This window comes from Canis aureus, chromosome 25 (genome assembly GCF_053574225.1).
Source record: "Canis aureus isolate CA01 chromosome 25, VMU_Caureus_v.1.0, whole genome shotgun sequence".
Classification (NCBI taxonomy): Eukaryota; Metazoa; Chordata; class Mammalia; order Carnivora; family Canidae; genus Canis; species Canis aureus.
In genome coordinates, this window is record NC_135635.1 from 17,444,008 (window position 1) to 17,466,594 (window position 22,587).

Here is a 22,587-nt window from a genome sequence, read left to right on the forward strand (position 1 = left end):
TGGAGGCGACATCACCCCAATCTCTGCCTCTGTCTTCATGTGATTTTCCCCTCTCTCTTTCTCTTACAAGGACATTAAAATTAGATTTAGCGCCCACCTTAAATTCAGAGGCCCTCATCTTGAGATCTTTAACTTAATTATATCAGCAAAGACCCTATCTCAAATAAGGTTATATTCACAAGTAACAGGGAACAGGACTTGGAGATATCTTTTGGGAAGACACAATTCGACCCATATACACTCTTCATTTCTTAGTCCAACTGCAGAAACTGTGATTCTTGTGACTTCCTGAGGCTTGCTGCTTGCTCAGACTTCTGAATGTTACCTGCATTGGAGCCTCCCTTCTGCCCCCTTTTCAACAACTAAATCTTATGACACTTTTTATTGTCTAGACACCATCTAGAGATATGGCCCATCTTGGATGCCAAGACTGACGGCCAAACTCTTCCTATGTTGTTATCGGAGTACAGATGCATGTCCACCCAACACCATCACCCTCTATTGTTTATCATACATCATTGAGTGGGCCGGGGCTATGGTCTGGTATCTCCATTGGCTGCATATGATTATAAATGGTCATGTTCTGCTATATTCTGAGGTGTTACCTAAGAAGCACTGGACTTCTTAGAAGTTTCATCAGGAATTGCAAATATTTATGGACGCCCAGGTGGTTTAGTCGGTTGAATACCTGACTCTTGATTTTGGCTCAGGTCATGATCTCAGGGCTGTGAGATGGAGCCTGTATCAGGCTCCATGCCAGGCGTGTGAAGGCTACCTAAGACTCTCCGTCTGGGGACGCCTGGGTGGCTCAGCAGTTGAGCGTCTGCCTTTGGCCCAGGGCATGATCCTGGAATCCTGGGATCGAGTCCCATGTCGGGCTTCCTGCATGGAGCCTGCTTCTCCCTCTGCCTATGTCTCTGCCTCTCTCTGTCTCTCATGAATAAATAAATCTCTGAAAAAAAAAAAAAAAGACTCTCCATCTGCCTCTCCCTCTGCCCCCCTTCTCCTCTTTAAAAAAACAAAAAAAAAAAAAACAAAAAAAAGAAAAGAATTTCAAATATTTACAATAATATCCAAGCACTAGTTTTCTGATGCCATAACTTCTGTTAACAGTCAAATAATGAGATATTGTATGTTAAAATATTTAGCTCAATGCCTAGTATGTAAATACAATACCTTCTATGTATTCTATGCTTTCTGTGTACCAGGCATTGGGCTAAGCACTCTATACATATTATCCCTTTGAACTTCATAACAACCCTATTTTGATCCTTATCGTACAAATAAAGAAATTAGTTTAATAACCTTAAGCAAATTGTCTTATAGGTGAGGAAGGAAGAAGGAAGACGTGAAAACAGTCATAGGTAGTGTGACTGTGGAGGGGGTCGCCTTTGCCAGAAAACCTAACTACCTCAAAAAATGCCAGGTGAGAATGGAAATTGAACAAGATTTTTGTAAGAATTTAAATCAATTCTTGTCAATCAACAAAAATGGCAGGAACTTTGAAACTGTAAAGTTTTGAAATATAGAATGCAATTAAAAATTGTCATTTATCTTTTGGCTTTTTTATTTTTAAATAGATTTTATTAAAGTCCAATTTATGAATATTAAAATGTACCATTTTGAGAGGACAATTCAATGGGTTTTGACAAATGTATGTGTCTGTGAAATGACTACCATAATCAAGATATAAGATTTTTCCATACTCTAGAAACTTCCCTTGTGCTTTTTTTGTGGTTGGTTCCCTATCCCACCCAACCCCTGGCCCCAGGCCGCCATTGATCTGCTTTCTGCTCATTTTAGAACTTCATGTAAATCCATTAATATGCTATGGACTCTTCTGCATCTGGCACCTTTGGTTCAGCATATTTTTGACAGTCATCACCTGGTTGCAGAGATCAGTAGTTCATTCTTTTTACTAATGAGTAGTAGCTCATGGTATATCAATCTACTTATCCATTCATCTGATGATGGCCATCTGGATGGTACATTTGTCATAAGGCAGAAACCAGTCATTTGAACAGGAAAATCTAATATAATTGTTAACTAGTAATAGACAGTTAATAACTTAAAGAGGTACAAGAGGAACTAGAAGTAGTAAGCAGGGTGAAGGAGAGCAGACTCAGGGGGAACCTAGGACTTAGAAGAGGATGCCCTGTCCCCAACAAGGCTTTGATTCTGACCTCTTTGAAAAGAGTTGGCTATCATAGGAATGCACAGCCCGCTTGTTAGTTGTGAAGAAACTTGCCAAAGGACATGGGCCAGAGCTGCCCCATAGGTGGCCTGTAATTACTAGGTGATGGTGTGGCCAGGGTCTGATCTGTAATAGCAGTCTGAGAGTGGGAAGAGCAGGACCTGAGATTGTATCTAGACCTACTCAGTGAGGTGACTCAGAGGTGAGTGCTACCAAGTGTTAGCACCTGTTCTGAATAAAAATATGGAAAAAGAACCAGAACCCAGAAGGTAGGTGCCTTCCTGCTGATGTATTTCTTGTAGAGTTCCTCCAGTGCCCTCAATTTGACAAAGGCTAACATTGTGCCAGTTGGCAGAGGGCAGATGCTTACAGGCTCCTGCTCTAATATCACAAAGCGGAGTGAAGAAGGATAGATTCAAACCTGAGAGACAATAAATTGTTAGCATAGGTTTTTTTTTCGTAGTTTGGGACTATTATGAATAAAGCTGTTATGAACTTTTGTAAGAACAAACCTTTTTGTGATCATATGTTTCCATTTCTTTTGGGAAGTATATAGGAATGGATTTTTCCTAAGTGTTTATTTAATTTGATAAGAAGCTACCACATGGTTTTCCAAATTGTAGCATTTTGCACTCCCACTAGCAATGCCTACATCTTTCCCAACACTTGGTATTGTTTGTCCTTTACATTTTATTTTACTTTTATTTTTTATTTTTATTTTATTTTATTTTTTTTATTTATGATAGTCACAGAGAGAGAGAGAGAGAGAGAGAGGCAGAGACACAGGCAGAGGGAGAAGCAGGCTCCATGCACCGGGAGCCCGATGTGGGATTCGATCCCGGGCCTCCAGGATCACGCCCTGGGCCAAAGGCAGGCGCCAAACCGCTGCGCCACCCAGGGATCCTGTCCTTTACATTTTAGCCATTCTGGGGATGCCTGGGTGGCTCAGTGGCTGAGCATCTGCCTTCGGCTCAGGGCATGATCCCGGGATCCAGTATAGAGTCCCACATCAGGCTCCCTGCAAGGAGCCTGCTTTTTCACCTGCCTATGTCTCTGCCTTCTCTCGGTGTCTGTCATGAATAAATAAAAATCTTAAAAAAAATTTTTAGCCATTCTTATGCATATGAAGTAGCATCTTTTTGTGGTTTTATCATCCCTGATGTAATTTAGTCACATTTTTCATCTCCACATGTTGAAATGGTGATGTTGGGCTCTTTATCCTATTTTTATGGGAAATAAGCATGTTTTCTTTTGTGAAATGTTTGTTCAAATATTTTGCCAACTTAAAGAATAGCATTGTGTTGGGGCACCAGGGTGGCTCAGTGGTTGAGCGTCTGCCTTTGGCTCAGGTCATGATCCCAGCGTCCTGGGATGGAGTCCCACATCACACTCCCTTCAGGAAGCCTGCTTCTCCCTCTGTCTATGTCTCTGCCTCTCTGTGTCTCTTATGAATAAATAAATAAAATCTTTTAAAAATTGCATTTACATTTGAGTTGTAAGAGTTCTTTAAACATTTTGGATAAAAGTTCTTTGTCAGATAAATGTACTGCAAACATTGTAACATTGAGATTTTTTTTATCACAAAATACAATCTACCCAAAAGAGAAAAAAATAAGCTTGTAGTATTTTTTATTTTTTATATTTTTTTAGATTTCACTTATTTATTCATGAGACACAGAAAAAGAGGCAGAGACACAGGCAGAGGGAAAAGCAGGCTCCCTGCAGGGAACCGACATGGGACTATATGGGACTCGATTTCAGGACTCTGGGATCACGCCCTGAGCCAAAGACAGACATTCAACCACTGAGACACCCAGGTGTCCAAAGCTTATAATATTTTTAATGTAGGCTTGCTATTGTTTCAATAAGCAGACAGATAAGTACCATTAGTTTTTATAGGTATATGTATTTATATTCATAGAGAGACCTTGAAAACATACTACAAAATTATAGCTTCTCCTTAAGTCTTTTGAATTTGAGTGGGGTAAATGTTTAGAATGGTCTTTATACCTTTTAGCTGGGAGAAGCCTGAAGATTTTGCCTGACTCTTCCTTTTACTCTTTTTTTTTTTTTAATTTATTTATTCAAAGAGAGAGAGAGAGAGAGAGAGAGAGGCAGAGACACAGGCAGAGGGAGAAGCAGGCTCCACGCAGGGAGCTCGACGTGGGACTCAATTCCGGCTCTCCAGGATCACACCCCAGGCTGCAGGCGGCACTAAACCACTGCGCCACCGGGGCTGCCCTGATTCTTCCTTTTGATAACTCCCCAAATCACACTTACATAAATGCTCTTTTGGCTGCAAGTGCCAGAATTCCAGTTTAAATTAGCTTAGGCAAAAAAGGTTAAATTCATGATAGCAGTACAGGATGCTTGCTCTGTTTGTCTCCTCTGTTCTGTCAGCCTCATTTTTCCCTCTCACTATTTTTCTTCATATAATAGAAGCGTGACTACTGATACTTCCTGACCTTTTCAGCTTACAACAGTCTGCCTGCAGAGAGACCATCTCAACTCTCTGGCCCAAGTCCAAGACCAATGGGAAATGGTTCATTGACTCAGCTTGGGCCACAAGTCTTCTTCTAGATCAGTCAACTGTGCAGAGAGGAGGGAGAGATGTGTGTGTGAAGTATCATATCATTGTAGGTCTTGAGAGAACAATTTGATGGGATGAAGGAAAGGGGTTCTCAGAAGAAGGAGGCAGTCCTGAGAAAAGAGTTGAATCTACTATAGTATTATTGGGGAAAAAAAAAGTATGAGAATAGGACTAGATGATGAATAGGAACTAATGTTGGACGTTTTATGTGAGGTAAAGGGAGAAAAGAAAGTTTGGGCATTCCATTGAAAAAGTAAGGAGACATTTATGTGAGACTTTAGATAAACAGACATAATCAAAATGTCAACCAATATTGTGCCTAACTTACTTTCAAATACTTCAGTAAAAAACAAATAGATAAAAATGGCACAATGTTAATATTAAAACTCAGTGATGGGTATATTGAGGTTCATTATTCTAGTCTTTATATTTGAAAATTTTTCATTATAAAATGAAAAAAATAGGGATCCCTGGGTGGCGCAGCGGTTTGGCGCCTGCCTTTGGCCCAGGGCGCGATCCTGGAGACCCGGGATCGAATCCCACGTCGAGCTCCCGGTGCATGGAGCCTGCTTCTCCCTCTGCCTGTGTCTCTGCCTCTCTCTCTCTCTCTGTGTGACTATCATACATAAATAAAAATTAAAAAAAAATGAAAAAAATAATCAAATTCCAAAGTGGATCACTAAAAAGAAGTAAACAGGCAAAAAATTAGTCAACTCAGATAAAGAGATTTCACAGACTTATAGATATTAAAAATGAAAAGGCCTTTAAGATTCTACAATGCTACAATGCAGTCTTTTAGACTTTGCTCCTGGTTCTGCCACTAACAGTGTATATTTGGATAAATCACCAGAATTCAAAAAAAAAAAATCACCAAAATTCTGTGAGACTTAGATATTTTTATTTGTAAAATGAGAAGACTGGTTTAACTGATCTCAAAAGTTTGTGAGTTGTGTCAAACTCACTCAAAACTAGCATTCAGGTGTCAAATCCCGCAGGTGAGAAAAGAGTATAAAAAAGTAAGTCAACCCCACTTTCCTGGCATTCAAGACTCTTCAGCTCTGACTCCAGCTGAACTACTGTCCTCTACACATTTTTTTCCCTCCCTCTACACACTTTTTACCCCAGTCATTTCTTCTGTGGGAATGTCTCCCCTCCTGTCTCTAACTCATGAAATCCTTTTGCTCTTGTAAGGCCCATTTCAAATATTGCCACTTTCATAATATCTTACTGAATTCCTTAATAAGATTTGACATCCCTGCTCACTAGATCCTATATTGCTTTTTGAACTTGTCATGTGGAATACACCAGATTTTACTTTTTATTATCTTTTTGGTCTTTTAATTATCTTTGAAAAATATTTTCCTTTCTACTACATTATTAACTCCTGAAGAGGAGGGATCATGTCTTTTAAAATTCCATATTCTCAAAGCATTAGCACAATAACTTACATAAAGGAGATTCTTAGTAATACTCGATTCATTGTAAAAGGTAGAGAAAAATGTACGCAAAACCGTGAGTCAGCTTTTTGCTACCAAACTCTTATTGGCATAAACTAACCCTGTTTCTGAAACTATGAGGAGAGAATATGATTAGCAATTTTCCAAATAAACTTTTGTTGTGATAAGTTTCCCAGAAACCTAAAACCCGGAAGAAAATGTCAGTCAAGATTTCCTTTTGTTGGAATTGTGATTATTTGGCATGTTTCGTGCTATCTAGAGGTTAAAGTTGGGATCACTATTTTTTTTTTTTTTTTTTTTTTTTAGATTTTATTTATTTATTCATGAGAGACACACAGAGGGAGAGGCAGGGACACAGGCAGAGGGAGAAGCAGGCTCCATGCAGGAAGCCTGACATGGGACTTGGTCCAGGGACTCCAGGATCACACCGTGAACTGAAGGCAGGTGCTTAACCACTGCGCTACCCAGGCATCCCGGGATTACTATTTTTTTTTAAAGATTTGATGTATGTATGTATTTATTTATTTTGATTTTATGTATTTATTTGAAAATGAGAGAGCACAAGCAGGGAGAATGGCAAGCAGAGGCAGAGGGAGAAGCAGGCCCCTGCCAAGCAGGGAGCTCAATGCAGGGCTCCATCCCAGGACCCTGGGATAATGATTTGAGCTGAAGGCAGATGTTTAATTGATAATCACCTAGGTGCCCCTAAAGTTGGATTATTGCCTCCACAGCAGGTTCTCAAGTCAGGCAGCAAATATACAAGGAACAACAGCAGAACGAAAGGCAATGCTCTAAGTATCTGAGCAATGATTTGCTACCTCTGAAGGATTCTGGTAAATCCTCAAATGGAGGGCATGATTCACGCTTGGAGGAGCTGACCCTCTGCTAGGTTCTGTGGTCTGCAGGAAGTTGAAGAGTGAGCCGTTGACTGAGCACTGCTAACCTGGTGGCATGTAGTAATTCTGTTAGTGAAGTGTGGCCCAATGAATGTGTGGGGCCTGAAATTACTTTAGCAATTTCTGCTGTCTTGGTTTTATGTATGTGTGGATGGCCTGATGGAGGTGAAGAATGGTATTGACAAGAATTGTCTTAGCATGGGAAGAGACATGAATCCCTCTTTTCCTCAACACAATTTAAATATTTTGGATGATTTATTTCAAGTCATTTTTTGTTTGCTTAGCTAAATTAATTATGTCATTAGTTTAGAGGAAAACATGTATGCTCATGATACATAGTTAATTCTTGCTTATCCTTTTATTTCATTGCAATTTAATGCGGAATATACCTACACGGTGTCATTCTGAAGTGATAATTAAGAATGTACCCAGGTATTTTCAAATTAAAGATTAATTTTGTAATTTGTGACAATTCTCTGCAAAGCTTTGGGAAAGATTTTGGAGATGTCGTCTATTTTTTATTTTATTTTATTTTTGATGTCTATTTTGATGAGATTTATATCTCATAATTGAATGCATTGTTTGCGTTTCTTTCAGTTTTTTTAAATCTTAACATTAATGCAAGGCTCACAAACTCATAAATCAGTTGCTTTTCAAGTGAACAAAAAAATGACATTCTTGTGGCTAGTGCAGATGGTAAATTCATTTTCTATTGTGCTTTGTTTGATCAGTCTAGAATCTAACAAGCATTCTGTAAGAAGCGATCACCAACAATTGTTAGGAGAAACACATATACATTCCAGTCACTCCCTCTCCTCATTAGTGAAATTGTTTTATGTATTTCAGTACTTATCTCTATAGGAGGAAAAACAATAATTTTATAGCACCAAGTTAGCACACGTTCATAAATATTACCGATATTAAAGTTTGTATATTTCCTAGTAGCATCAACAACTTCTTACTACCTGGATAACCTTTTTTTCATTCATTCAATAAAAATAAATTGAAGGGCTTAGGGGGACCAGGGTTCTGCTAGATACTAGAAATATGATAAAACACAGAGCACGTCTTCTGCTCCTTGGAGCTCACAATCCAGATAAGACAAACAGAAAAAGTCATTACAGGGTGCTTTGAAGAAAGAATGCAGGGTGCAAAAGGAGCAAAAGGTCAATTACCTAGGCTGTGGTTCACCAGGATTTCTGGATTCTTCTTTCATTTCAAAATTGAAGAAAGCAAGCGAGGAGACAAGCTACAGTAAATGATGGTATGCATGCATACGTATCTTCCAGGAAGAGCATTATTCAGTCAAATAATTGTTCGTTCTCTCAGTTCACCTGCCTGGAAGGTTTGTGTGCCTACCAGGTATTCGTGATGCCCCCCCGCCCCATCTTCTTCTCAAATCCTTAAAGAGTAAGGAGGGGCGCGGAAGGAATGACAACGTGGACATGGATCGATTGGGTTTTTCATGTCTCAGGGGAATAAAACTGGTTGGCGAGCTGCTTCTGCTTCTGCAGGCTGGAGTATCCGAAGCAAGAGCAGGGTAAGAAAGCCACGGCCTTGTGAGGAGCAGAGTTCAGGGTCTAATTCCTGTTGCCTTATCAGCCTCCAGTTATACCTGCAGGAGGAGCTAATATTATCCACCGAGTCCAGAGCTAGGGAACTGGGGGGCCCTGACCTGCGAAATGTCAGGATAAAGTACGGAAAGGCTGGCGGGGGTGGGGTGGGGGTGGGGCGTGGAATAGGCAATTGTCCTTTTCGAAGTCTCACGCTTTGTGGATATTGGGGTGTCACCAATTCACTGAGTAAGGACGGCTCGGAGATGGGGGTGAGGGCTGAGGAAAAGAGCCAAGGGCTGAGCTCTTAAAACGAGGCATTTACCCACGTCACAGTTTAAAAGATGCTGATGGTCCAGGCGGTGGTGGGAAATGGTCTCAGACCGGCTGTGAAGCTTCCCCAAAGCTGCATTTGATGTATTTATTTATTCATTTTTATTTTTAAGGCCAGGTAGCGTCTCCCACGCCGCGGCTAACGTCCTCGCCCGCCGCGGAGGCCAGCAGGCGTGTGCGCGGCCGCCCCCTGCGCCGCGGCCCCGGCGGGCGCGCTCCATCCCGCCCGCGCCGCGCGCCCCCGCGGAGCCCGCCGGAGGGGCGTGCGCGCGCACGACGGAAGGGCGCGCTCCCGCCCGCCGCGCGCGCGCTCCCCCCGCCCCCTCCCGCCCCCTCCGCCCCCTCCGCCCCGCGCGCCGGTGCTCGGCGCCCCCGCCCTCGCCGCGCTCCCACAGCCCGAGCGCCGCTCAGCTGACCGGCGGGCGCCAGACGCCGCGGCTTCCAGTGCGCGAGCGCAGCTGCGGCGGCGCGAGCCTCTCACGCCGACACTCCCCCTGCGCGCCCCTCCCCCAGCCGGGAGCGGGACCGACTGGGCGCGAGCTCGCGGCCGCTTCTCCGGCGCCGAGCGAGGAGCGGGGAGCGGGGAGCGGGGAGCGAGGCTGCGGTGACGAGCGGCGGCTGCGCGGCCATGGGCGCGCCGGTGTCGCCCTAGGACCGGCGCGCGGAGACCGCAGCCAGGGCGGCGAGCCCTCCCGAGAGGCGGCGGCGGCGGCGGCGGCCGGAGCAGCGGCCGGGATGAGCGGGAGCGGCGCGGCGCCCGGCCCGGGCTCGGGCTCCTCCCCGGCCGCCTGCCGCTTCGCGCACTACTTCGTGCTGTGCGGGATCGACGCCGACAGCGGGCTGGAGCCCGACGAGCTGGCGGGTAAGGCCGGCGACGGCGGCGCGGGGGTCCCCTCAGGGACGCGGCGGGGACGCGCGGGAGGCGGGTTCCAGACAAAGTCGGCCCCCGGCGGCGCCCGCTCTCCATCCGGACCGGCGCCCGGGCGGCGATTTAATGACATTGTTATTTATGCCGCGTGCAGGGTGCGCTGCCGAGCCGGCGGGCGTCGCGCCGCTGAGGGAGCCCGCCCGAGGCTTCCGCCTGGCCGGCGCGGGGTTATTAATAACGGGGGCGGGGGCGGGGGCGGCCTCCGGGGCACGGCCTCCGGGGCACGGCCGCGGGGCCGCAGCTGCTCGCGGAGGCGGCCGGTGGGGGAGGCCCGGCGCGCGCTGCCTCCCGGGCCTCGCCGCGAGCCGGTGCATCCCCCCGCGCCCCCCCCGCCCCCAGCCTCTCCGCCCGGCCGCGAAGTTTCGGCCCCGGCACGTGACGCGGCGCTCGGCTCCGTCGGGGGAGAGGCGCCCGAGACCCGGGCTGCGGGGGCTGCGGGCGAGAGCGGGCGGGAGGCTGCTTGGACTGCATCCCTGCGGTCCCCGGGGCGCGCCGCTGCCCGCCTCGCGCTCCGCGGTGACGGTCAAGTCACCTTTAGGAATCCTGTCCATCTGGCGGCGTCACGGGAGCTGGGGAGGACCTTTGAACGCTTGAGACTCCGCACGACGCTTTGTTGACACCACCTACGCCGGTGCTGACTTTAGGAGTTGGCCGTCCTCCCCTCCGTGGGGTGCGCCGTGTGTGTTACTACTGCTCGGCTCTTCCCGCAGGGGCACCGGCCGGGCCCTCCTCCGTACCCATCTGATGGCGCAGTGCAGGGCTGAGCTGGGAGCCGATGCTGGGGAAAGGGGCCGTTGGGGGATGACGGGGAGGGGTGGCGGGTAACGAGTGCGCAGTGCCGGCAGGAGGCCGAGGAGGAACAGCCCATTTCATTTTTCACGCCTCTTTTGGTTCTGCTGGCCTTCTTGGGATCTGAATCTTGATTTTTGGCGGTGGTTGTTAATGGGCGAGACAAGTGACACCTATCGCCTGAACTTTATCTGTGTCAGTGTTAAAACACTTAGGTCATAGTCTTTCAGAACAGCTCGCTTTGGACGTGGCATGCCTTATTGCTCGCACCGATGTGTATTTTTGTCTTCCCCTTTACTTTTTTGGGGGGTAACAGAGGGGACGGGAGAGACTGTATTAAATAATAATAATAAACAAATGTGTTCAGCTCTAAGATACAGTGCTGATCAACCTGTGTCTTAGCCGAGCAAGTACCTTTCTAAGCCAGGCTCACAGCAAAACATTTTCAGCAAAAACTACGTGTCTAGTTTTAAAGATTTTTGGAAAAGAGGGATTAAGTACCAGGATTTTCGGTATGTGTAATTATATAACCATATTGTTTCTTAAACTGAGATTTCATGTACACGTGAAGAATGGCTTTGTTAAGGGATATGAAGTTAGAAAACATGTCTGCAGAGAAATTCGGAGAGATTCCTCTTTTGAGATTGAAGGGATTGTTTTATTTTTCTAGAGCCCTTTCTCCCTGAAACATCCTAATCATTTGTAGTACCGGGTCACTTGGAGACGTTTTGTCAGTAGTGACTGAAGAAAGGAAAAAGCCTGTATTTTTTTCTTTTCTATCTCAAGTCTATATGCCTAGTAAAGCTAAAACAACACCTGTAGGTGTAGTGCAGATGGCTTTAACAAAATTAAGCAGTAAAAAATTAATTTTTAATTCATTTTTTGGACACTGGCTTCTCCGCTTGGAATACTATGCATAACTGAATGCTTGTTTGAGATTTACGCTCATGATATTTGGTATTTTGAAATAATAGTAATTTTTGTCTGATAATATTTTAGTATCAGTGATTCATTTAACAAAAAATTTTGAAAGCCTTAAGGTATAGATTGTGTTCTAGGCATCGAGGACAGCTGTGAACAAAGCAGTAAAAAATCCCTGCCATCGGGACACCTGCGTAGCTCTGCGGTTGAGCGTCTGTCTTCAGCTCAGGGCATGATCCTGGGGTCCAGGGATTGTGTTCCTCATCAGGCTCCTTGTGGGGAGCCTGCTTCTCTCTCTGTATGTGTCTGCCTCTGTGTCTGTCATGAATAAATAAATAAAATCTTTAAAATAATCCCTGCCATCATAGTGCTTACGTTCTAATGTAAACAAATGATGAAAATATATAGTTTGCTAGATGTCAATAAGTGCTATGAGGAAAAATAAAGCAGGGAAATGAGATGTACCAGCAGAATGGTGAGATTGTCGGGTTGCAGATTATTTATTTATTTTATTTTTATTTTATTTTTTTAAAGATTTTACTTATTCATGAGAGAGAGGCGGAGACACGGGCAGAGGGAGAAGCAGGCTCCATGTAGGGAGCCCGACGTGGGACTCAGTCCCGGGTCTCCAGGATCAGGCCCTGGGCTGAAGGCGGCACTAAAAGGCTGAGCCACCCAGGCTGCCCCGGGTTGCAGATTTTGAATGAGATGGTTAGGGAAGGCCTCACAGAAAAGGTGACCTTAGAAAAGAACCTTGACGGAGATGAAGCAACTTGTGTGGATTGTCTTGGGGAACAGCACTGCAGGCAGGGGAAACGGTGCATTCAGAAATGAGGTAGGAGAGTGCCTCATTTGTGCACTCTCCTAATAAGGAGGCCAAGGTAGAGCTGTAGGAGGAGAGAGTAGTACATACGATCATAGAGAAAGGGTAAGGGAGGTTGTGTAGGGCCTAATAGACATTAGGCTTCTTGCCTAATAGACAGTTGTTGAACTTCTACTCTGAGACAGGAAGCAACTGGGATGTTGTGAGCAGTGCAGTAATGATACTTGATGTACTCTCTAAAAGGCTTGTTGGACTGGCTTGTTGATGAGACTGTTAGAAGCAGTTAGAAGCTGTTGATTAGACTGTTAGAAGGTTAGAAGCAGACTAGCTAGGAGGCTCTTTTTTGCTTTGTGATGTAGGAGGTGTTGGTGGCTTAGACCAAGGCGATAGCAGTGAAGTAGTGAGAAACTGGATGTATTTTGGAGGTAGAGCCAGCAGGACTTGCTGATGAATTAGATAAGATATTCGTATTCAAAGAAAGTGATCAAAGATGACCTTAAGATTTTTGGCCTAAAGAATTATAAGCATCTCTATTTACTGAGATAAGACTGATAGCGAAGCAGGCTGGAAAAGATTAGTTCAGTTTTGGACATGTTACATTTGAGATATCCATTAGACATTCAAATGGAGGTGTCAGGTGGGCAAGACCTCTCTCAGGGGTCAAAATTTACATGTAGACATAAATTGAAAGCCATGAAATTGGATGGCATTACCCAGGGAGTGAGTATAGATAGAAAAGAGAAAAGGCTCAAGAGTTGAATCCTAGGGATAATCCAACATTCAGGGGTGAGGATGAAGAGGAAATTGAAGAAATTAAGAAGCATGGCCAGTAAGATGAGAGGAAAACAAGAGAATGTAGTACCAGGTTCCCAACTAACAGTCTTCTTGACTGTTTCCACAGAGCTTCATTTGGGGATGTGGAAACAAGGCCAGTGAGTTAGGCAAATTTGTTAGGAGGTTGTTTCTGTTTTGCTGCATTAATTTCAAAGTTAAATATAGTTAAGTTTCTATTTTACTTTTATGGAACTGATCTATTTTTATCACACTGTTTCTTAGCAAGTTGTCACCTAGCCTGTAGAAGGTCTAAGTTGACTTCTATTAAACATGAATTCTGCTGATTGCTTTATAGACTTTTTTTTTTTTTTAAGATTTTATTTATTTATTCATGAGAGACACAGGGAGAGAGAGAGGCAGAGACACAGGCAGAGGGAGAAGCAGGCTCCATGCAGGGAGCCCAACGTGGGACTCGATCCTGGGTCTCCAGGATCACACCCTGGGCTGAAGGTGGTGCTAAACCGCTGAGCCACCAGGGCTGCCCTATTAGAGCTTTAGATTTTTTCTTAGATACTTCTTGTAGTAAAGCCTAGCTTTACCAACAGTGGAAAAGACTTCTTTTATATTTAATATATATATACATACACATGTATGAAATATGCGTATATATACAAAATATATGTGTATGTACATATACATATGAAATATTTATATCTGAAATATATATATATATATATATACATATGAAATATACGTGTGTATATATACACACACACCCACACCCAGGTATGCTGGTATTTCCTATTGTCCTTTTTTTTTTTTAAATCTTTTTTTTTTTTTTAATTTTTATTTATTTATGATAGTCACACACACAGAGAGAGAGAGAGGCAGAGACCTGGGCAGAGGGAGAAGCAGGCTCCATGCACCGGGAGCCCGACATGGGATTCGATCCCGAGTCTCCAGGATTGCGCCCTGGGCGAAAGGCAGGCGCCAAACCGCTGCGCCACCCAGGGATCCCTATTGTCCTTTCTTTAGTTCATCTTAGCTATTATGCTTCTCCTATACACTGTATATTTTTAAAATACACTTTATCCATAAACAAATGTCCTTTAGATATTAAAGTAGAAATATTTACGTTTTTTAAAATGTTAAATATATGAAAAATATTTCAAATTGATTGTTGCATAAAGAAGAAAGGTAGGGGATCCCTGGGTGGCTCAGTGGTTTAGCACCTGCCTTTGGCCCAGGGCATGATCTGGGAGTCCCGGGATCGAGTCCCGTGTCAGGCTCCTGGGCATGGAACCTGCTTCTCCCTCTGCCTGTGTCTCTGCCTCTCTCTATGTCTATCATGAATAAATAAATAAAATCTTAAAAAAAAAAGAAGAAATGTGTAAATAGAAGTTGTTGGAATTAGTTGAGATGTAGAAAGGCAGACATTTTGAATTTTCTTTTATGCCTCTCATTTCCTCTGAGACCTAGCTGTAGGAATTTACATGGCTTGATTTACAGCAGTAGATCTTTTAGGCAATAGAAAAATGAAGGACCTTTATTTAAGTAACATAAATATGCAAACTCCCAGGAGGGGGCTTATGGTTTTTGCCTCTCTCTTCCATAGTACCTTATATATGGTGTTTAATAAATGAATGAGTATAAAGTTTACATATGAGTCCACAAGTTGTGTGGTGGCCAGAATATTTTTAAAGCACTCCAGTGGTAGTTTGGATTCAGTTCTGCTGAGGAATACTGAAGTATGATGGGTGCAGTCACTGCCACAAGCCTTTGTTTAGAGTTCTTCCTTGTTGCCTCTATTTATTTTAACTTTGGTTTTCTCGGGTATCGTTTCCAGAAGAGCTTTGAGGCAGTGAATATGGTTTAAATTCAAATATAATTAACCCTCGAACAAAGGGAGGTTGGGGGCGGAATGACTTCCCCCATACAGTTGAAAGTCTGGATATAACTTTTGACTCCCCCCAAATTTTACTAATAGTCTCCTGTTGACTGGAAGCCTTACTGAAAACATAAACAGTCAAATAATACACACTGCGTATATTATTCTATTACATTCTTAGAGTAAGCTAAGGAAAATTTTTTGAATATTTACTTATTTTAGAGAGAGAGAGAGTGTGTGCGCACAAGTGGGGAGGAAGGGCAGAGAGAGAGGGAGACAAGCAAACTCCCTGCTAAGGAGGGAGCCTGATGAGGGACTCCATCCCAGGACCCTGAGATCATGACCTGAGCCAAAATCAGGAGTCTGACACTTAACCAACTGAGCCACCCAGGTGCCCCAGAAAAAAGTGGTTTTTTTTAGATGTATTTATTTATTTTAGAGAGAGGAGGAGAATGCGTATGCATGTGGAGCAAAGGGAGAGAATCTCAAGCAGACTCCCTGCTGATCAGGGAGCCCAAGGATCTCACCACTGTGAAATCATGACCTGAGTAGAAACCAAGAGCCAGAGACTTAACCAACTGAGGCACCCAGGCACCTGGAAGAGAAAATGTTATTAAGAAAATCATCGGGATGTCTCGGTGGCTCAGCAGTTGAGTGTCTGCCTTTGGCTCAGGGCATGATCCTGGAGTTCTGGGATTGAGTCCCGCATCAGGCTTGCTGCGAGGAGCCTGCTTTTTCCTCTGCCTATGTCTCTGCCTTCTCTCTGTGTCTCTCATGAATAAATGAATAAAATCTAAAAAAACAAAAAAAAATCATAAGGAAGAAAAAATACATTTACTACTGTACTGTATTTAATTTTTAAAATCTGCATGTAAGTGGATTTGCATAGTTCAAATCTGTGTTGTTCAAAGGTCAACAGTAAAACATGTAGTTGATACTGACAGTATCATGCCATGATAGTTCTGAAAGGAGCCTTAGATATCATTTACAGTGAAGAAACCAAGGCTAAGAGATTAGGGGCCCTGAGAACTTTTTTTTTTTTTTTTTAAGATTTTATTTATTTATTCATGAGAGAGAGAGAGAGAGGCAGAGACACAGGCAGAGGGAGAAGCAGGCTCCATGCCAGGAGCCCGATGTGGGATTTGATCCCTGGACTCCAGGATCATGCCCTGAGCCGAAGGCAGGCGCCAAACCGCTGAACCACCCAGGGATCCCTCAGAGAATATATTTGACTTGCAGCAGACAGCAGACTAGAGTCTGGTTATTCCAGTACACTGTGCTCCATAGTTATTTTATTTAAGCTTAGAAAAGAGATGAGCTTGACTTGAGTTTAGCAAGCACTTCAGGCTGCATGTCATAGTCAAGACTGTTAAAGTATGCCTTTTGAAAACTGGCCTGCTGCTGCATAGGCTTTATGGGTTAGAGCTGCCCTGATCTGACCACCATTGGTAGTATCTTGGTTGTTATCTTGACATTGTTAGTCTTAAACCTAAGTTATTTTACCTGGAATAAATATTATTTATTTATTTAAAAAAATATTTATTTATTCATGAGAGACACAGAGAGAGAGGTAGAGACACAGGCAGAGGGAGAAGCAGGCTCCATACAGGGAGCCCAATGTGGGACTCAATCCCAGGACCCCGGGATTACCACCTGAGCGAAAGGCAGACAGACACGCAACCACGGAACCACCCAGGTGTCCCCAGGAGGCTCTCTTATAAACAAAAAGTCCATTGGAATAAACTGGGAATTCAGAATGTAGCAGCTTTTCAGTGCCACTGAATTGTGACAGTCTCATATTGGCTGGGCTGTTGCCAGGTAAGAAGAAATCCTTTCTTCCTCCTCAGGTAGTCATTTGTGTTTGCAAGGTCTCTCTCTGTTGGTTCTGCTATTGAAGTGTGGTGGGGCATGAGAGCTCCCCCTTCTGGCCTGTGGCTTCCTATTTAATGAGGTTTCCCTTCATACATTTCACACCATCCTTGGCTCACAATGTATTATATTTGGGAGTTTAAAAGGTTTGGCCTGGAAACTGGGAGGCTGGGGAAAGAGAAATACAAGGATCAGCCTCTGTTCTAATAAGGCCAAAGAAGATTCAAGGTCTAGTTACTATGAGATAGTGTTAGCTTGATTTTTAAAATTCACTGGGAATAAAACGTTTTATAGTGAAATTGGCCTAGCAGTCAGCGCAGCTAAATTCCCAGTGATAACTGCAAGGCTCAGGCTTCTGTTCAATTGGTTAATGCAGGGCATATCTGCATAAGGAGCTCAATATGAGAGAAGATGAAGCAGGAAGGGAAAGGGGACAAGAGGAGGACAGAAATGTCTTTGGAGAAGAAAATAATAAGGGAAAGAAAAACGGGATAGGGAGAGACAGAGGAGGCTGGAGGAGTGCAGGTAACATCTGCTGAGGTGTTAAGACAGGAATTTCAGGTATTCTGAAATTTGCTTGTACTAATTCCACTGCTGGTCACAGATTTGCTTGGAGTAATGAAAGTATCTAAAATACAGTGCATTATTAGTTATGATTTTCATGAGGCTCCATAGAGAGGAAAACCTTTTCCTCTTCTGAAATTTAATGGAGGATAGAGACAGTTTTCCTATGTAAAATACTTTAGAAAACGAGTGCTATTATGTCCAAACCCTTAATATTTTTGATTGATTACAACCTAAATTTTGTTTTTAAGAAAGTCATAATTAGCCAGTACACTTTGGATTGTTTTTGTTTTTTTAAGATTTTATTTATTTATTCATGAGAGAGAGAGAGAGAGAGAGAGGCAGAAACACAGACAGAGGAGAAGCAGGCTCCATGCAGGGAGCCTGATGTGGGATTCGATCCTGGGACTCTAGGATCACGCCCCGGGCCGAACGCAGGCGCCAAACTGCTGAGCCACCTAGGGATCCCCTAATTGTTCAATATTAAATATTTACAGTGTGCCAGTTGTGTAGTATATATAAGTGACAGTAACCATTCTGTAAGAATCTGTGACAAAATAGCAGTAATAACTAACATTTGTTCACTGCTTTCCACATGGCAAGCAAGCAAGCTCGGTGGTAAATGCTTCATAATTATTGCTTCATTTAATCCTGACAACCACCTTAGAAGGTGGCATTATCTTCTCTGTTTTGCAGGTGAGGAAACGGAGACTAGGAAGTTTTTAAGTACTTCACCCAGGTTCTTACAGTAATTGATTATATGGGAGGAGGGATGGACATAAGTGTCTTCTCATATTCTGAACTTCCTATACGGTATGTCCTGTATTAACAAATGAAGCAGAAACCTGAACTCCGGATTGAAAGTCTGTCTGGCATGATCCATTCATGTCCATAACCACTACATTTGCCATCTCCTTAATGACATGCACTATTATAATGCAGATTGGAAAAATCTACCAGTGTAGGGACCACATGGATAACTTTATAATCAAATGAGATTATCTTTTTGCTTCTTATAGGAAAAATATTAAGAGGGAGACTACTGGTCTTTATGACTTTATGGTCTGGCCTAGCTTGTCTCTTTTATGGTCAGCACTGATAATGTCTCTTGTGTGAATGAATTCCCTTATTCATTCATTAAAAATTGAGAAGAGTATATATATGATGTTACTGTTGTTTTTATTAATGAATGTTTATAAAGATTTTACTATATAAATATAAAGCATTTACTAACTTCATAAATCTTTCTTTTTATTTTTTTAATTTATTTTTATTTACTTATTTATTTTTAGAAGATTTTATTTTATTTACTTATTTATTTATTTTTAAAAGATTTTATTTATTCATGAGAGACACAGAGAGAGAGGCACAGACACAGGCAGAGGGAGAAGGAGGCTCCATGCAGGGAGCCCTACGAGGGACTCGATCCTGGGTCTCCAGGACCACGCCCTGGGCAGAATGCGGCGCTAAATCACTGAACCACCGGGGCTGCCCTCTTTCATCTTTTTAAAAATATCTTTGCTCTTTTTACTGGGTTTTATCATGTCTTTTCTTAGCATAAATTATTACTTGTCCTTAGATAAGTTTATAGTTTTTTAAGATTTTACTTATTTTTTCACGATTGACACAGAGAGGGAGAAGCAGGCTCCATGCAGGGAGCCTGACACGGGACTCGATCCTGGGACTCCAGGATCATGCCCTGGGCTGAAGGCGGCGCCAAACCACTAAGCCACAGGGGCTGCCCTGGTTTATGGTTTTTAAAAGGAATGTATGTTTACTTATGAAACCATAATTAGAGCTGGATGCACAGTCAGGAGCCAGGAGTCCAATCCTGGCCTGTGAGTTAGGACATCTGTGGGCTCAATGTTTTCATCTATTTCAAAGGGGTTAAGTGAAGTGACTGATTTCTGAACATACCACTCCTCTCTTCCATGAGCCTGAACTTGTTTTTGAGTGAAAAAACTAAATGTATCTGTTTTTGAAAAAATTAATCCTAAATGATAGAGTGCAAGGGTATATATATATGTGTATATATATGTGTATATATATATACACCACATATGCCACATGAGGACCAATTGAGTAATTATAATTTCAGCCACAAGGAAAGGAAAAAAAATCCATTAGTCTTTGCAGTTCCCTTTACAGGAAAGGTGCAGTTTTTAATAAGTTTTTTGAAATATTAATATCAGTTCATGGACTCTCAGTTATTATTTACATTGGCCCTTAGGGAGCCAGGGACCTCTGTTTGAAATCCCTGTATTAGATAATCTCTAGAGGTCTATACTAGCAGTATGAATGATACTGCCAACTATCCACAAATCGGATACTGCCAACTATCCCACTGTAGGATCTTAGAATATTTTTTTTCCACCTAAAATTCTTCATTAGCTTTCTTAGGATTCAGACTCTACCCTGTATCTTATTTTGTTCAGGCTGCTTATAAATAACAAATTTATTTCTCACAGTTCTGAAGGCTGGGAGTCAAGGTCAAGGTGCTGGCAGATCCTGTGTCTAGGGAGGACCCTCTTCCTGGTTTACAGATGGCTCTCGTGTGGAAGGGCTGACAGCTCTCTTGGTTCTCTTTTATAAGGGCATGAATCCTATTCATGAGGGTTTTACCCTCATGACCACTTCCCGAGGGCCCCACCTCCAAATACCATGACACTGGAGATTAAATTTCAACATAACGAATTTTGAGAGGGACACATATTTAGTTTATAGCAACCTGGTTTGGAAAGCTCTTCGTGATCTGGTCATGTCTACTTTTCCAGCCTTTTCTGATCGGATCACTCCTTCATGGCTATGTTGATTTTCTTGAAGGTCCTTAAAAACCGGAAGCTGTTGCTAGTCTCATACTGTGTTCATCTTCTCTTGTCTCCCTGAAATCCTCTTTTTAGACCAGCATTGTCCATTATAAATATAATATGAGGGATCCCTGGGTGGTGCAGCGCTTTGGCGCCTGCCTTTGGCCCAGGGCGCGATCCTGGAGATCCAGGATCAAATCCCATGTCAGTCTCCTGGTGCATGGAGCCTGCTTCTCCCTCTGCCTATGTCTCTGCCTCTCTCTCTCTCTCTGTGTGACTATCATAAACAAAAACAAAAACAAAAAAAATTATAAATATGAGACACATATGTAGTTTTAAGTTTTCTAATAGTCTAAAAAGAAATAGATATTAATTTTGATGATGTATTTTATTTATGTATGTAGGATATTATTTCAGCATATAATCAATATGAAAATTATTAATGAGATACTTAACATTCTGTTTTTCTTACTAATCTTCAAAATCCAGGGTGTATTTTACACTTACCTCACATCTCAATTTGGACAAGTCACGATTCAAGTTTTTAATAATCGCATGACAGAGCAGCCCCATATCTTTACAATATTGGCTTCTTCTCATCATTTAGGTCTCTGCACAAGTGTTACCTCCTCAGATTGGCCTCAGACCATCCTGTATAAAATAGTGTTCTTCCTTTCTCTGCCTGCCCCACTCTTGCCAGTAGCCCTACTTTATTTTCCTTGTAGCACTTATTGGCACCTGACAGTTTACAATAAATGTATTTGTTTACTTTTACTTTTTAAAGTCAGTTTTCCCTATTAGATTTTTGGCTCCTAGAGGGCAAGACCTTTTTCCTTCTTGTTTATTATTGCATACACAGTGACCAAAATAGTGACACACATAGATTGTTAGAATAAAATAATTTCGAGATAATTTGAGATGGACAAAAATAGACCTTTTCCTTTTTATTACTGAAATTAAAATTAGCATATTTGATTTATGTGTGGGTTTTTTTATCCTCTAAAATGGAATCTAGAGTTTTTTTAAAAATGAGAAACTTGGGATGCCTGGGTGGCTCAGCGGTTGGGCGTCTGCCTTCAGCTCAGGGCATGATCCCGGAGTTCTGGGGTCGAGTCCCACGTCGGGCTCCTGCATGGAGCCTGCTTCTCCTCCCTCTGCCTGTGTTTCTGCCTCTCTCTGTGTCTCTCATGAATGAATAAATAAAATCTTTAAAAAAAAAAAAGAGAAACTTGAGATTGATGAAATAGCAAGAGAGGAGATAAATGATTAATTTTTGTAAAAAAGTAGGGATGCCTGGGTGGCTCAGCGTTTGAGTGTCTGTCTTCAGCTCAGGGCATGATCCTGGGATCTGGGATCAAGTCCCACATTGGGCTTCTCCCTCTGCCTGTGTCTCTGCCTCTCTCTCTCTCTGGGTCTCATGAATAAATAAATAAAATCTTAAGAAATAGTTTAGTAAAAAAATGTATGTCAGCTTTGTGGTGAGCTCCTAAAATTTCTTAGCCTATTTGCTCTTGAAATACACTATGACAAATTAATAATCTTTTTAAAAATCAGTTTTATGCAAGCAAGTGTATAGGTAACAGCAAATTTGTTTTTGTTTTTGTTTTGTAAGCGTATGACATTTATTAATAAACTAATGCTAGATGACATATAAATGGTGAGTAGTATTTATAAAATGTCAGAAAATGTTGTACTAAAGATTACTTGTAGCTTCAACTCTGACTTTAGAGGAATATCTTAGGAAAATGCCTTCATAGTTTCCTCCTTCCTGGCCATGTCACACCAGTTTTAGACAGTCAGCAGGACAGTTCCTTTGTTTCTATGAAGTTTAATTCTCTATATTTTCCCCCATATTTTGTCTGTATTTTTTTTTTTAATTTATTTATTTATTGAGAGACACAGGGAGGTGGAGACATTGGCAGAGGGAGAAGCAGGCTTCCTGCAAGGAGCCTGATGTGGGATTCAATCCCAGGACCCCAGGATCAGGACCTGAGCCAAAGGCAGATGCTCAAGCACTGAGCCACCCAGGGGCCTATTTTGTCTGTATTGTACAGTACTAAAATGTTACCATCTAATGACCTTTTAGCCAGAGATTCTAAAAATTTTTAATATGAGACTGTTTTTTCCACATTACTTTTCAAACAAAATGAGTATACGGAGCTAAGAAGTGAGAATTCTAGGGAAAAAAAAGGAAGTATATT

The 22,587-nt window shown here is 42.6% G+C and overlaps 1 protein-coding gene and 1 long non-coding RNA gene across 8 annotated transcripts in view; one reads left to right on the top strand and one right to left on the bottom strand.

The window, feature by feature from the left end:
- Window positions 1-4,014: 4,014 nt before the first annotated feature.
- LOC144297024 (uncharacterized) lies at window positions 4,015-11,156 on the bottom strand. Its single transcript, XR_013364062.1, has 2 exons — window positions 10,484-11,156; window positions 4,015-8,752 (listed from the first exon to the last, which is right to left on the bottom strand). It is a non-coding gene; the product is annotated as an uncharacterized LOC144297024 (long non-coding RNA).
- Window positions 9,516-22,587, top strand: part of DENND5B (DENN domain containing 5B) — a 200,076-nt gene continuing 187,004 nt past the window's right edge. The window contains exon 1 of one of the 7 annotated variants that reach the window (XM_077870542.1): window positions 9,516-9,885. In XM_077870542.1, coding sequence (XP_077726668.1) covers window positions 9,759-9,885 — 127 coding nt within the window. In that variant the 5' untranslated portion in view covers window positions 9,516-9,758. The remainder of the gene's footprint in view (window positions 9,886-22,587) is intronic. The other 6 variants (XM_077870536.1, XM_077870537.1, XM_077870538.1 and 3 more) reach the window with 6 other exon arrangements.